General features: G+C 28.0%; 2 protein-coding genes across 2 annotated transcripts in view; one reads left to right on the top strand and one right to left on the bottom strand.

The window, feature by feature from the left end:
• The window catches only part of Mlc1 (Myosin light chain alkali), a 95,115-nt gene extending 93,927 nt beyond the window's left edge, over nt 1-1,188 (bottom strand). The window contains exon 1 of the mRNA XM_075729127.1: nt 1,162-1,188. Within this exon, the coding sequence (XP_075585242.1) occupies nt 1,162-1,163 (2 nt within the window). The 5' untranslated portion in view covers nt 1,164-1,188. The remainder of the gene's footprint in view (nt 1-1,161) is intronic.
• On the top strand, nt 510-17,682 carry LOC124498358 (uncharacterized). The gene is made up of 6 exons (XM_075729121.1): nt 510-843; nt 3,240-4,193; nt 4,744-4,843; nt 7,466-8,135; nt 15,558-16,517; nt 16,582-17,682. Exons 2-5 carry the CDS (start codon nt 3,275-3,277, stop codon nt 16,494-16,496), a joined length of 2,628 nt encoding a protein of 875 aa, XP_075585236.1. The 5' UTR covers nt 510-843; nt 3,240-3,274; the 3' UTR covers nt 16,497-16,517; nt 16,582-17,682.
• The last annotated feature ends 71 nt before the right edge of the window (nt 17,683-17,753 follow it).

The raw sequence follows: 17,753 nt of genomic DNA, 5'->3' as shown, positions 1-17,753 counted from the left end.
AATTGTTGTGTTAAGAGATGGAAAAAAAGATAAAAAAAACCCAGAATCAAAAATGTAAAAAGGTGATCAAAATCGAGAAATTACTCGAAATCAAAAAAAAAAAAAAAATCAATCTATTCAAATATAATATACGAGACGAGAAACGAGAAATACACGCATATGAGAATGATCACATTATATATAAATAATTTTAGCTCGATTGCGCATACTCATTCCAGAATCAATGATGATGATAATAAATATTTTGAAAAGATTGTTGCCCAGATTCAGTTGTGATCAGACCGGCCAACTGATAATATCGAAAATGTTTGTCTATATGTGTGTGTTTGTGTGTATGTGTGTGTGTGTGCGTGAACATTGAAAATTTTCATTCATTCTTCACATGAGAAAAATTTTTTTTTTATCAGATCAAAATCAGAGATCAATATTTAATCGATTGAATTATCATCAATTAAAATGACAAAATTTGATAAATTGTTTCTCATTTTTTTTTGCTTGTTTTTGTTTTTCACCAAAAAAAAAAACATTGTCGTGTTTTAGTCAAACAGAATATTGGGAAAAAAAAATTTCTCATCGATTTATTCATTGATTATCGATTGATTTACAAAACATTGTGTTTTGTTTTTTGTTTTTTTTTGATTGATTGATTAATTGATTAATTGTTAAAAAACAAAACAAAAAAATTCCATAACATTACCACTAATTTGGTATGGATTTTATGCGATGAAATGCGATAATCAAAACTGTAAACAAAACTAAACAGCAACAACAACAACAAGAACAACAACGACGACGACTACTACTACTACGACCTGACTGAAACTGAACTTTTTTTTTTTGCAGGCAAGTTTTCCATTATTATTATCATCATTTTTACCATTATTATTATTATATTGTCGGTAAAAGGAAAAATTTTCAAAAGAGAAAAATGTATGTCGAAAAAAAAAATAAAGTCTCCACTTTCTATTCTCAATCTTCGATGATCTTTATATATATGATTAATGTAATTCTTTTTTTTTTTTTTTTTTTTGCCAACAAACAAACAAAACATTCATCATCATTATTATCATCAATGAAAGTGAACGAAGGAAAAAAAATTTGTAAGCAACAGTGACATGAGAAAAAAAAAACAAGCCAATGAACTTCGAAGGACTAATTATAATTATTTATTTTATTTTTTCTATTTTCTATTTTTCTTCTTTTGATTTTCGTGATTCAGAATTCATTCAACGTGATTTTTTGGCAAAAAAAAAATAACTTTGATTCTGAACATTTGATAGAATTTTTCGTTTGTTGTTGCTGTCAACCAATGGTTTTTTTTCTGTGCACGATTTTTCTTAATTAAATAAATATTCCGGTTTTTTTTTATTTTTGCTGCTTGCATAGGTCGCCCAAAAAATATCAAAATGAAAGATTGATTAATTTTTTCCTATTTGCTGGCAATCAAAATTGATTATTTTTTTTCACCAATCAATAATGAGATCGAATCGATTACTATATATATGAATAGAGAAAAAAAAAGTGAGAGAAAAATTTATCACATCCAGAATCTGCAGAAAAAAATTCCATTCTCATTTCAAGTGTTATTCATTTTCCAGACAAAATGAGTAAAAAAAAAGTTGAATCAACTTTTCTTTCGTTTTTGTTTGTTTGATTGTGTGTTTGTGTGTGTGTTTCACTTTTTTTTGTTTTGTTTTGTTTTCACTGAATCAAATTTCAATATCATTAAATTTACGTTGCACAATGTCAATGTAATAGTTCAGTGATGTTTGAATATGAAACAAATGGTGGGTGAGAAAAAAAAACAAAACAAAACGAAAATTCTTTCAAGTTATCATCACCAAGTTTTAAAGAGAAAAATTAAGAAAAATGAGTTTGAAACATGAGTAACGAAAAAAAAACGGTCTTCGACCTTAGTCTGGTTTGATCGTATACGATACCTTCTTTTGATGAATGCGTGACTTTCTTTTCTTTTCTTTCTTTCTTTTTTTTTTTTGTTAAAAAACGGCTTTAAACGGTTTTTTTTCATTTTAAAATTTTTTTTCCTCTCCTTTCTCGGATTTTGTCCGTCTGTTTTATCAATATTTGAATCATAGAAAAAAATTCTTTCTTTAGATTCTTGAACTTTTGATAAGAAAAAAAAATCATGTACGTGCTTGAAATTTTTAACAACAACGACGACAACCACGACAAAAGTTAATGGAATTATTCTGTGCGTTTTTTTTGTGTTGTTTTGTTTTCCTGATATTCCAGAAACAATCCTGCCGCTGTTTTTATTTAGCAATTCAATTTCCGTTTTTTTTTTGTTTGGTGGAAAAAAAGTATCAAATATCGTATATCGTTTATGAAGAAAAAAAATTGATTAAAATTTCCGTTTTTATTTTAAATTTTTTTTTTCATTTAATTAGCCAAAGCCAAAAAAGGTCACATTTTTTTTTTGCTATCATGAAAAGAATATTTCGGTGAAAATAAATTACCATCATCATCGTAATCATTATCGTCATTAAACATGGTTATTATACAATGTAAATAATTTTTAGAGTGATTGTCATTAACATTGTACTCGACCAAAAAAAAAAAAAAAAAGAAATTAGTCCATTTGATATTGTGTGTGTGTGATTGGTGGATGATGACAATAAAATATTTTAACGATAATGGTCTACATCAGTAGCGGTATTTCCAATGAATTTTCGACTGTATAAAGAGATGCAGCAAGTTCATCACATAGTAATAATAATGATGATGATGATGATGATGAGAAATCCATTATATCATTTTATCTTACAATGAAAAGAGAAAAAAACAGTAGACTAAATCATGATCAAAATTGTGACAAACAAACAGAATGAAAAAAAAATGTCGCTGTCATTTAGTGCAAATTTTTTTGGTTTCGTTTTGTTTTGTTATGTTCGCTTGTTTTTTTGTTTTTTTTTTTTTTTTTTTTTTTTTTGTTTCATTCATTCATTGTGTTTTTGTGTAAATTTGTTGTGCAAATAATTCATAGAAATCTCTATTCATTCGAGTTGATTATTCAGATGAATAGAAAAAAAAATGACGTACAAAATAAATTTTTATTTTTTTGTTTTTTGTTCGCCAGAATATCAACAAACCATTAATGTTGATGATGATGATGATGAAAAAATTCTTGATTCTTATCTTTTGACCACATTCAATCAATTCTGACCATAATGATGTGATGAATAATTGTTTTTTTTCATTTTCTCTTTTTTTCCCAATAGAATAAAATGTTATTTTTGTAATAATCATTGTCATCATGTCATTATTTGATAATAATAATCATAGTTTGATTCTATATCCATCATCATCAAATCAATCAATATTTGATTGGCAATCATCATCATCATCATCATCATTATCACCATCATCACTATCATCATCATCGAAATTATTTAAAGATTTTATCATCAATGAAAATCAAACATTTACAGAATCATCAATATTGATGGATATTGATTGTTCATTAACAGATTCACCATCATCATCATCATTACCATCAACAACAACTATATTATCAACAACATTTTCTAGTTGTAATTTACGTTATTCATTATCATGGACAATCATTTTGATTATTGCTTATTTGATTGTATTTTTATTCGGATTATTTGGCAATATTTCTGTATTATGGATTGTTTATATGTTAAAACGAGAGAATAAATGTAGACAATCTGGTGTTGCTATTACAACGGCAGCATTGAATAGTCATAATAATAATAATTATACATTCAATTGTGGTAGTGGATGCGGTGGGGGTGGTGGTGGGTGTGGTGAAAAAGGAAATTCCGTCTTCACAAATGAAAATAATAATAACAATAATCCACAAAGTCCACACAGTATACATCGATTTATAACGAATAATAATAATCGTCTAAATAATAATAGTTTATCACCGAATCCAAGTATTAATCATCATCATCATCATCATCATAATCAGAATTTTATAAGCAATAATAATGTTGGTTTCGGCGGTAGTAGTGGTTCAACAACAACAACAACAACAACATCAACACCACAATATCATCATACAGTTTATTATACAACATCGGTACCATTGATTACAATCAATCGTTCGAATCAAGTTTTTTATCGTTTTGTTTGCAATCTTGCATTAGCCGATCTATTGGTTGTATTATTCTGTTTGATACCGACATTAATTGGTAACATCTATTTACGTAAGTTGTTTTTAATTTGAATTTTTTTTTTTGTTTGTTTGTTTTAGGTTTTTAGGTCAACAGGTTTTTCAATGGTTTTATTGATGATTTCTAGTGAATAATAATAAAAATTGAAAAAAAACAAAGAATTTAACAACAACAACAATTTTATGTTGAAAACAGAATCTTTTTAATTGTTTGTTACAAATTTTTTTTTTTTTTTTTACAAACTAATAACCAAACACACCCATTGATCATTCATTTATTAATTGTCCGGAAATGTAATCAATATCTTGTCATTTGATGATTATTATTTAATTGTCATGGTGGCCTAATTCTGTTTTGTTCTGTTCTGTTTTTTTTTTTTTTTTTTTTTTGGACCTACTGACCTAGAAAAAGAGTTTTTTTTTCCATTGACAAATGAATGATAAATGAGAATTTAATAATAATGATTGGTGGTGATTAAGTTGATATATTTTCTTTCCAGTTAATTAATCACGATTATGTAATTGTGTGTTTTATTCATTTTCTATTTTTTTTTCTCTTTCTCTTTTTTATCCCATTTATTTAGCCTGGGTACTAGGACGATCAGTATGTAAAGCTGTACCATATTTACAAGGTGTATCAGTGAATGCTTCGGTCTATACATTGGTTGCAATTTCAATTGATCGGTAAGTTGATTTTTTTTTTTTTTTTGTTTTGTTTCGTCACTGTTTCTGAATACAATGCAAGGTTCATACTTTGTTGTGACCTAAATATTTTCCTTTTTTTTTACCCTCTCCCCCTCATTCTGTATGGTTATTGCCAATGTTTTTTTGTCAATTTCCAAACAATTACACATGTTCATATGTACACTTTAATCGAATATATTTCATGAAAACGTGTATTACACACGAATAAGATGAAAAAAAAGGTTAATAAGCAAGATGAAATAATGGAATTTACGTGATTTGGATCAAATAAATGATGATGATGATGATGATGATAATGATCGTGAAAGGATTAAAAACATTTTTTTTTCTTCCCGTTGAACATACAGAGAAATCTATACGCAATTTATAATATTGATTCATCCGTAAATAAATAACAACATGGAAAAAAAGAAACATCCAAGTTAATAGTAAAAAAAAAGTGATGACAACATTAAAAAAAAAATCCGGTTTCATTTCCTTAACAAACAGTTAACAGTGATGTATGGCTAGTGTATACGATGGTAATAGTGGGGGAAAAAAAATGTAAAAGAAAGTGATTCCAACGATGATGATGGATAAACCATTCATCCGTTTTAGAGAGTGAGAGAGAGAGAGAGAGAGAAAAAAACACATTTCCAGCAGTTTTATTTCATTTTTTTCGCAATGATTTCTCATTCCCAATGAATGGCATTGCATATATGGTCGGAAAGAAATGTTTGAAAATTTACGTTTCTTTTTTTTAAAGTCTTTTCTCTATCTCTCTCTCATAGATGAAACCAAATGTAAACATGATTTTTCATGGAAAAAAAAAACATGAACAAAACTGTCAGAGAAATAGCCGATTTTTTTTTGTCTGTTTTATGTTCTTGGTGTTTTTTTTTTTTTTTTTTTTTTTTTTTTGGTTAAAAAAAATTCTAGAAGTGAAAAAAAAGACAGAAGCCATGATTCTGGTGATGATGATGAGAAAAAAATTCTAAAATTTTTTTTTTTGAACACAAAAAATAACTTATTAAACTCGTCAAACGCATAGTGAGAGACAGTGAAAATTGAATTAAAAATAATCATCAACCAACGAATGAGACCACCCACTCATTTATTGAACAAACCCCATGATACCAGAAAAAAAATCGTTGTTCCGTTCAATATTATTCATCACATTATTCAATAGTAGTAGTGGTGGTGGTGGTGGTGGTGTTGATGGTGGTGGCTCAAACATCATCAAAACAACACACACACACACACATATCATTGATATAATTATCTTTGATTCTGAATTCTGAATAAGAATAATAATAATGGAAAACATTCATCATTTTTTTTCCTGTTTATTTATCTGTACCATGGAATTGTCTTACATTCTGTGGAGTAAAAAAAAATGAATAAATGAATGAATGAACAATGTTACGATTCTAGATTCTGGACATTATTGATTTATTGAAATTGTTGTAATAATATATCTATTGTGCGGTAATATCAATTTTCATCATACACGTTTGTATTACATGAATTCTGGAATTCAAAAAAAAAAAAAAAAGTTTCGTTTTATTCTTGGCCATCCAATATTTACTTGACACAATGGACACAGAACCGAGTTTGAAAATTCAGTACATGGGATGTATGAATGTGAAAAAAAATGTAATTATCATCATCATCATCATCATCGAACCAAATTGCATTTTTTTTTTATAAATTATGCCAAAAAAAATAAACAACAACAAAAAAAAATACGAAAATTCTCTGGATCTGGTTTCTGTGACCAGAAAAACTTTTACATCATCATCGTCATCGTCATCTGACATGAAAAAAATTGCATTTTGTTCATCACTTATTGGTCGACCAAATGAATGTTGAATCAGCGAAAAAAAAAACAAAACAATACAGAAAAAAAAGGTCAAAAACCTACATCTGTCAAGAAATTTGTCCTTCAAATTGTCAGAAAAAAAAGATGATGATGAAAATAAAATCATACAGAATCTCAGACGAAAAAAAGAAATATGCCATAATTCCATAGAAAAGAAAATTTATTCATTTCTTTCAACAATCAACAAAATGCACTGGTATAAAAATCATAACTAACTAGACAAAATGAGAGGAAAAATTCCTGAAAAATCTGTATTTCATTTAACTTGTCAAAAAAAAAAAAAAAAAATTTTGTTAGGAAAATTGAAAATTGATTAAAAATTCTGATGATTCCATTTGCCATATTTCTATTTCTATTTCAATTTGAAAATCATCAACCAGACCCACCGACCGACCGACCAACCAAATAATGGCAAATCGAACATAACATTACTTTTCATTCACACAGATATTAAAAATGGTCACCATACTGGAATTTCTGTTTACTTTTTTTTCTTGTTTGTTTGTTTGGCCATCTATTCTATTTTTTTTTAAATGATAATGATGATGATGTTTTTTACATGGCAATTTTCATTGGTTTTTTTTTCATTTGATTGTAAAAAAAAAATTTCCATTTTGTTGACTAACAAATTTTGTTTTCTTTCTCTTTCATCTTTCAATTTTTGTGGTTTTTTTTGTGGTATCATCGTTTTTGTTGCCTTTGGAACAACAACAACAACAACAACAACAAAAAAATTTCAGATTCTATGCAATTTATTATCCATTGAGTAAAAAATGTTCTACCCGTATGTGTTGGACAACCATTATATTGATTTGGCTATTTAGTATGATTATATCATTTCCATGGCTTGTTTATTTCGATGTTTTCAATATTGATGTTGGTAATGATTTTCCAACTACTACTACTACTACCACAACTACTGCTACTACTGCTAATAGCACGATTGCCGCTGCTGCCGCATATATATCAATTGCAGCATCAAATTTATCAACAATAAAAACAAACGTAACCGCAACAGCGGCAACGACAACAGCAACAACAACAACAACAACAACAACAACAACATTATTATCAGATTCAGCCATTGATATAATGATTTCAACATTTGATACATCTGGATCTGAATTTTTAAATCATCATCAACATCAACATCAACATCAACATCATCATCATCAACATCAGCATCCACATTATCATCATCAACACCAGAACCATCACCAACAACAACAACAACAACAACATCATTATCATCATAATCAAAATCATTATCAACAACAACAACAAAATCATCATCATAATGGTCAGGCTAAAACTTTCTCACCAACAACACCACCACCACCACCAACACCACCACCATCACCACCGTCATTTATACAGCCATTACAGCAGCAATCAACTACAACGATTCAGGCAAGTGTCAATAAATTCATTCTATTTTTGTTTCATTTTTTTTTTCTTTTTCATAATGATGATGGTTATTTTATTTTTATTTTTATTTGAAATCTAAATTGATATAAACGATATATGTATTCATGGATTCAATGAAAAAAGAAAGAATATATGGTCTTTTATTCCAGAAAAAAAAGATGAAATGAATCTAAATACCTAAATTCTACCTTGTAACTAAATAGAATGATAATGGATAAATGAAAAAAAACGAGGTCTATGAACTTGAATATGTTGACAATTTTTTTTTATTTTCTTCATTTCTTGAAATTTTGCCATTTTTATCCACTGATTCTTATCCATCGTGTTGATCGATATGACTCACAATCGATTGATTGATTGATTGTTTGATCGATCCACCGATCTATACCGATATATGTGCCAAGTAAATTGAATTTTTTTTTTTTTTTTTTTTTGCAAACATGGACAGATTTGACTTTTGTTTCTGTTTTATTCATACCGATGATGATGAGTTTCGAATTTGGAAAAGAAAAAAAAAATTTAATCATCACCACCATCATTTAATGAGCACAAAATTCTAGATTTTCATGAATAAAAATAGAATCAATAAATAGTGGGTGAACAAAAAAAGTTGGAATCAAAAAGTCATTGAACGGAGAAAAAAATTGACGACTAAAAATAAAACCATTGTCCATGATTGAAATAAACTTTGTATCAAAATCATTTGGGATTACGAAAAGATTTGCATTTTATCATAAAGTTCTTTTCCAACTAACTGACCAATCAATTGAATTTGAAACTCAGCTGCAGAATCAACAGAATTTATTTGGTCATTTAGTTATAGACTGTGGCAATTTAGTCCACTGTCTATAATCACTCGTTTGGAATAATTAATTTCAATGAATGTTTCGAAATTGATTGAGCAAATGATCGGAAATAATTTCTTATGATTAACTCATTCAATGATTTTAGCAATCAAGCGATAGAGAGAGAGGATGATTTAGTGGCTAAACTTTTGATTGATCATTGAATGATGATTCTGATCTGATCTCAATTCTTTTTTTTTCGTTTTCGTTCTGTTTCAACTTGAATTCGTATTACTGGAACAAACACAAAATTCTTGAGAATCTGGCAAGCAACAACAAAAAGAAATAAAAAACCCTTAATGGACATTATTGAAATTTGATTTTTTTTTCTTTTGATACTCATATATATCACAACCTCAAAAATGTTTTCACCAGTACAAATGCTAATCACGATGACAACAACAACAACAACAACAAAAAAACAAAGCATCTAAAACGTTTTTTGACCCATGTTATCTATGTTTGTTTGTTTGTTTATTTGTTTATTCATCGATGAAATTGGATCCTAGAAACAAGAGCAGCTCATTTGCTTATTCATTACGTGCTGAAAATCTCAAATTTCAATAATGAAAATTTTTTTTTTTGCATTCATTTTTTCTTCACAATGTAAATATGACTTGATCATAAACAACAGACAACAACAACAACATACCTCTATCTACCTCTACAACAACAACAACAACAGCAGCAGCAGCAGCAGAAAAAACATTTAGTAATTAATTTATTTACATAATATAAATATATAAAAAAACAGGCAATGAAAGAAAAATTGAAATTGAAAATGATGACCAATTGGATGACCAATGGAATTTTTTTCTACTTATAAATTCAATTAGTCTCTACTTGACTACAGACAATCATTTTTTGTGATCGTTTCTTCATCTCTGTTTTTTTTTTATCTGGATCTTGTTGAAATTTGTCTACAGTAAATAATGACAATGAACTCTTGCCATTTTTATCTCTTTTACAATGCTACATCGATGTTGGAAAAAGTTTTCGTGTGTTTTTTTTTTTTTTTTTTGTTCACTTAACCAATGGAAAAAAAATGATGATAGAAAACCAAGGAAAAAAAAATACAAACTGCACCTAACAACAAGAAACCAATATATATATATATTGGCAATATGAAAAAAAGGAAAAGAATTGAACTGAATGAATCCGATTATTTTTTTTTTTTTTTTTTTTGGATTCGGATGACGAAGTTTCTTGCTTTTTCTATCTCTTTATCACTCGTTTGAATTCCATGGAAAAAAAATCCTAGATAGAATAATAAACTGAATCTTTCATCGTCATCATCATCATCACCGCTATCATCATCGCACAAAAAAAAATGTTTTCTCCCCATTTACCATGTAGTCTATATGTGTTTTTTTTTTATTTTCATTGGAAAAAAAAATTTTTCATTCAATTTCGGGTTTTTTTTTATTTGTGTGCGAGTGTGTGCGTGTGAACAATAAACACCAAAGACAACAAAAGCGAAAAAAATGATGATGATGATGAAAATCTTATGAAAATAAACTTATTCATGCGTTCAATCATCATCATCATCATGCCGATAATCAAAACAAGAAAATGAAAATTTTGCAAAGAATTTTTTTTTACCCATTCATTGCTGTTTCAAAAAAAAAAAAAAATAAAAAATTGGATTCTGATGGTGAGAAAAAAAAATGTTTCTTTCAAAACGGAAATGTTTCGGAAATGACAAAAATTGCGATAATAATAATAAAAACAAAAATAAATAAAGATGCAAATCATAATTACATTTGCTCGTTTTTTTGTATCATTTTGGAATTTAAAAAATTTTTTTTTTTCGCCCAAAATAACAATGGATTATGGTGGTTCATCAAGCGAATGAAAAATGAAAAACGTAAACAATGCGCCTGGTATAAACAAAACAACCGAATTGGTCATTTTTTTTTTATTTCATCTCATCAACGACATAATGACAACAACAACAACAACAATAACAACCACAACCGAACGACCAAACAACGGATATTTTTCCGGATTTTGTTTTTCTGTTTTCTGTTTTTTTTTTTTTGCTCCAGAATTTAACTCTAAGAATTTTCAAGACATAATAATTGTATTGCGAAACAACAACAACAACAACAACAACAACGGAAACCGGGATGTAGTTGTTTTTCTTAAGGGTGATCATCATCATCATCATCATTTTTTTTTTCTATTTTTATCACATTCCTCATCGTTATCATTAATACGATAATTTTGCTACAACCAACGCCACCATCATCACCAAACAGTACCAGTATATATAGATTCCATAATTATTATCTAAAGAAATTGGTCAAGAATAGAAAGAAAGTTCTTGACCATTAAAATTGATTTAAAAAAAAGTGAACGAAGAAGAAAATAACAATGAAACTTCTAGATAGATAATCACCACCACTACTACCCCAACCACCACCACCATCACCGCCGCCACCATCCACTACCAATTGCTTGATTGTGTATATGGACAATCTCATTATTTTTATTATTGTTTTATTTATATGAAATAAATCCCCAAAAAAATTCAATGACGACAGAGAGAAAAATTTTACGACATTTTTTTTTTGTTTTCTTCTTTTTATCTATCTAAATTCTTTTTGTTGATTGTAGCGCAACAACAATTATGGCATTTTTATTTTTCGTACTTTTTCATTAACAGCAAAATTTTTTTTTTCCATCTCTGTTCATCTGATCATTATCATTTCGTTTTAGCCATCATCACCACACATACCATGTCACCAACAAAAATAGATCTGAAGTGTATGGGAAAAGGAAAAAAAATTCTGTTATTATCAATTACATAATGATAATTAAGATAGAATATAATGATAGCTACTAATACAAACAAACATGGGAATTTTTTTTTCTCTATCTCTCTCTCTCTCTCTTTTCGATGATAAGTATTTCAAGTATTATTATGATGATGATGTTTGATAATAAAGATCGAAAAAAAAGATATGAAAAAAATTTTATCAAATATGGTGATCCAAAACATGAAACACACACTGAATGACCCACTTATGTGTATGAAATAAAATTGTCATTGGAATTTTGTATTTGAAAATTCGTGTGTGTGTGTGTGTGTATCAGATGAATGTATATGATCATTATTTCCAATAAAAACCATCTTTCATTGTTATCATGGAATAATCATTCACTTTTTTTTGTTTCTCAAATTCTATTCCATAGATTCTAGTGTGTGTGTGTGTGTATGAAACACGGAATAAAAAAATTCTGTGAGAGAATGTAATCATTTGAATCATTCAACAATAATAATAATAGGGTATTCTGTGTGTGTGTGTGAGTGAAATCCTTTCTTTTTTTTCTTTACGATATTCTTATTTTTTTTTGTGTGATTTCATCATGATGATGATAATAATGATATTTCGTCGAATTTCTTTTGGTTTTTATTATTCTTCTTCACTTTAATCATTTTGTCTTCATCATCTTCGTGTATCTGTGTGTGTGTGTGTGTGTGTGTGTCTCGGTCTCAGTCTGGATCTCCATATTCTTTCTTTTAATGAATTCCATTGGGATCAAACAATCGATCCAACGATAGATATAGATGGATGGATGATAGTAATGACAATTGTTAATATCAAAAAAAAAAATCATTTGTATTCATTCATTTGAAATCAAAATTTGAATCTACCTCCATTTTTAATGTATAAGTGGGAAGAAAGAGACAAAAAAAATCATCTTAGATTCATCATCATCATCATCAACAGCATCAAAAGGTCAAATACCTTTTTGATCACAAAATATTGATATATATGTTTTTGGATTTGGTTTGGTAGATGATGATGATTCTCTGTTTTTTTTTTCATTCATATAAATCAAACGATTACCACATTTGTTGCCTGTTTATTTGCTCACTATTTTCGTCGGAATTAAATTCTCTTTCTTCCTATCGATAAACATTTTGGATCATTGAAAGTGGATCGAAAAAGAAAATAAAGTCTGGCTTTCAATAAGACAGATAGAAAAATCAATAGTAGTGTAATTTGTTTGGAATTTCGGAATAAGAAGAAATAGAAAAAAGAAAAACATTGATGACGCTGATGATGATGATATTGATCCGGATTCTGGTCATATTCATAATAGTATCGATTACTTTTATAGTTATTCTTTGATAAATAAATAGATATTCTCTCTCTCTCTCTCTCTTTCTCTCTTTCTTCATCTTCCAATGTCAATGACATCGTTTTTTCTTTTTTTTCTGATTGATTTTAGCAAATAAGCCAATAGTAATCATCATCGTCATTTTCTTTCTCTCTCTTTCTGCAAAGGGGTTTAAAGAAGGTTATTGCCCACATTTGATCAACGATGACAAAATGTTATCAAACGTATCAAATGGACTGTGAAGAATGAAAAAAAAAACAAAAATTGCCCATTTTCAAATTAAGAATCACGATGATGATGAAATGAAATGTGAATGTGAATGTACTTTTCATCATCATAGAATGGATGGACAATCAACGTAAATCAATGCTGTCGTTGTTGGTTAATATGTTCCAAATTATAGTGTTATTATTATTATCATCATCATCATTCGTTTATTACAATTCTTTCCATTGGTAAATTGAATGAGAAATTACCCGAGAAAAAAAAATGTCATCACCGGATTTTCGTTGTTGTCGATGTTGTTGTTGTCGTTTCAAAAATGAGTAGGCAAAAAATCAATTATAGAACATGGTAACTTTTATTTATCGCACTATATAGTAGAAATAAAAAATTATAAGAAATGGCAAGATGCACAAAAATAGCCTTCGGACATTTATTCATTCTTATGAGAATATTCTTATGCGAAAGAGGGAATGAATTTAATTTCTTTGCGTTTTTTTTTTTTGTTTTGTTTTGTTTTTGTTGCCAAAAATTACATAAAAAACTTTTTTTTGTGTGTGCTGTTTTGTTGTTGTTGTTTACATCTTTGGGCAAAAAAAATTATTCATGGTAACCACCAGAAATATGAAGTAGAAGAATAGTGAAAAAAAAATGAAATGAAAAAACATCAATTGAAATTTGTTTGTCGTTTTATGAAAAATGTGTTTTTTTTTTTGACAAATAGAAAAAAAAATAACAAAACAATTACCAATGACAATCATCGAAAAACAACAACAACAACAAAAACGATCATCGAAAATGGTGGCCTTTATTCATATAAAAATGTTTTTTGTTGTTGTTGTTTTTGTTGTTGTTGTTGTTGTGGTTGTTTATTTTGTGAATGTTCATAATGGTAAATGATGATGACTAACATTTGAATAACAAAACATATGGACCCCAACATTGACCAATGTGTTTGTTTGTTTGTTATTTTTATACACAGAAAATTTAAGAAAAAAAAAATTCAATTTTCATTTCATGACATTTTAAAACGCTTAATATGTTCAAAATTGATTCAGGCTAGATAATCATCATCATCATCATCATGTAAAAAAAAAACAATCAGCCCTGAAGGAATTCTGTGGATGTGTCAGTGTATTGTTGTTGTAAGCCACACATTGACAGCTGAAATGAATTCCCATTTTTTGCTGCGAATGAATGACAAAAAAAAGCAAAAAAAAAACAATGAAAAAACAAAATTCAAATTAACAATGGTTGATAAATCAAAAAAAAAAAAAAAGAAGTTGACAAAGAATCAATTCTTCAAATGGAAAAACAAAACAAAACAAAAACTTCATTAATCAATATATATAACATATGTGCAAGTGAGTGAATGTGTGTGTGTGAGAGTGAGAGATATTGATTTGTGAAAATGAATTCTCATTTTCAATATTATTGTCATCCTTTATGGCAAAAAAGAAAAATCAGAAAAAATTTTTTTTTTTCACACACACACGCGAAAGATTCAATTTCGATTAGATTGTCATTTTATTCCATTGTGCTGTTGTTGTTGTTGCAGTGTTGTTGTTGTTGTTGTTGTTGAAAAAACAAATGACAAAATTAATGTGAAAAAAAAGATGAATATTCATGATCATCATCATCATCATGATAATCATTGTTTTTCTATGCATTTACAAAGTTTTTTTCTCTCTTTGCCATCGTCGTCGTCATAGTCATGACTTGTTTTTGCAGTAACAAAAATTCAAAACAACAACGAATACACAGAAAAATGAAAGTAAAAATAGCTCCAAACACAAATGTTTGTCGTTTTTGCCAGCTTTTTTTTTGCATTATGCTTCAACAACAACATTCGAATAATTTTAATTGAATTCAATAGAGCAAAAAAAACGATTCGACAAACACAAAAAAAAACAGCCAAAGAAAAAAAAACGTATTGTTTTACGTCAATTTCAAGTGTAAAATGAAAAAAAAAATGAAGAGAATCGAGTGAGTGAATAAACATTATATATATTTTTTTGTTCTAAATTTTCACACTATTTAACTTTTTTGAAATTCTTTCACACTACAGAATATTCAAGTTTTTTTTTGCCCAGTTCAAACAATGTACAATTCTTTGATCTGTGAATGAATAATAATAGTGAAAATTTTTTTTTTCTAATTTTTGTCTTGTCTTGTTTTTTTTTCTCCATTTCATATTCAAAAACAGATTTGTGGTGACCGATGGCCAAATTCAGCGATGGCAAATGCACATTTTTTAATAGTCAATCTAGGTCTACAATATTTGATACCATTGAGTATAATTGCATTATTTTATATATTAATATTGAAAAAAATTGCCGAACGTAAATTACCAAAATTGGCTAGACATTTACCATCCAATGTTAAAGATGGTAATCGACAATCATCATTGGTTATTGAACGGTCAAAAGTTAAAGTATTCAAAATGCTTATAGTTCTTGTATTGTTATTTGCATTAAGCTGGTTACCATTATATGTGATATTTTTTATATTAAAAATTGGACCACATTCAGATGATCAATCAATTTTGATGCAAATATTACAGGATTCAGTACCAATAGCACAATGGCTTGGTGCATCGAATAGTTGTGTGAATCCGATATTGTATTTTTTCTTTAATGCAAAATTTCGTTCATATTATCGTAGTACGTGGCTTAAAACATTTAATTGCCTTTCAATTATACGTTATCGTCATCCACGTGCTGGAAGTGGTAGCAGTATTAATAGTGGTGGTGGTGGTGGTGGTGGTTGCGGTGGAAATTGCAGCAATAGTAACAATAATTTTTATCATTATCATCTACAACAACAACAACATAATCAACATTCAAATAATCAAATGATAAATTTAAATGTTAATAAACAATCATTTCAACCAAATATTACAAATGCACAGAATCGTCAACATAAAAATCGATTACAATCACAATTATCAGACAATACTGGTATAGTGGAACAACAGGATGCAAGCTTATCAGGATCATCAACAATTATTATGCGTGATGATAATCATAAACAACAACAACAACAACAACGACAACAATCAACATCATCATCAATATCAACATCAAATAATTCAACAGCAATAGTTGCCACAACTGAAGAAATAGCAGCAGTCACAGCTGTTTAAATCTTGTTGATTATCAAAATGGTAAGTTGATTCATTATGTTTACATGGACAAAAAAATAATAAAAAAATTCGTCTTTGATTTCAGAATTGCAAGAAAACGAAGAATATTCAATAAATGAATGGATCAATCAATGAATGGAACAGTAAATAATGGTCATCATCATTGATGGCTTGTTTTTTTTCCTCACCACTTTTATTTAGTTTCATGAACGAACAAAAAAAAGACCAAAAAACAATCATAATTCAATTGAATGATGATCATCATCATTATAAAATGAAAGTTTTTTTTTGAAAGTTTAATTTTTTTTTCATTTAATCCATCCAAAGAATACACACACACACACACAAACATGACAAATACCGAGAAATGTCGTTTTTTTTCACTGACAACGACGAGTTTTTCCATTGACCACAAAACTAGTAGTAGTTTTTAATTAGAGTTATTCGATTGTTATTTTTTTTACTGTTTATTTCAATTTCGTATTAATTAATGATTTTAATCTTTTCTTTCGTTTTTCTAGTTTCACGAAAAAAAAAAAAATTTTTTCATCTGATCCGATTTGATCTGAATTTGGAGAATCAATGTACACACCAAAACTACTGGACCAATCATTTTAGAAGAATTATGATGAGAAGAAAAAAAAAGAGATGGACAAAATTTAATTGCCATTTTTCTTTTTGAAGAAACACGATGCTGAATGAAATATTCTGGTCATTTTTTTTCTATTTTCTGCTTTGCCGGTTGATTCCCAATTATCTTTGTTGTTGTTGTTTTTTTTTTGTTCCAAAGAAAAAAAAATAACCAAAAATCCAGATGGATCATACAGAATTTTTAATTGCAAATCTCACTATTTTTTTTCTTTTTTTTTGGTGGAAATTTTTACGCAAGACAACCACATTTATACCACAATAACATTCCCGAAATTCTGGATGATCACTTTTCATTACATTCACCCATTTTTATTCATCTGTCATTGTTGTAGTAGTAGTAGTTGTTGTTGTTGTTATTATTATTGTTGTTGTTGTTATCTTTATAATATTCTAAATAACAATCAAAACAAAACCAAGATGAATATTAACAAAACAAAAAAATTAACTTATGATGAATGTTTTTTTTTTTTAATTCTGATTTGTCAAATAAAGTAATATAAATTAAAAGATTATGTTCAAAATTCAATAAAAAAAATGATGTGTGTGTGGGCGTATGTCATATGGAATGTTTTTTTTTTTAAATTACAAAAATTCATCAACAACAAC

This window comes from Dermatophagoides farinae, chromosome 3, assembly GCF_024713945.1.
Source record: "Dermatophagoides farinae isolate YC_2012a chromosome 3, ASM2471394v1, whole genome shotgun sequence".
Classification (NCBI taxonomy): domain Eukaryota; kingdom Metazoa; phylum Arthropoda; class Arachnida; order Sarcoptiformes; family Pyroglyphidae; genus Dermatophagoides; species Dermatophagoides farinae.
The sequence above is the reverse complement of the archived record's forward strand: the minus strand, read 5'-3'. Positions and strand labels throughout refer to the sequence as shown.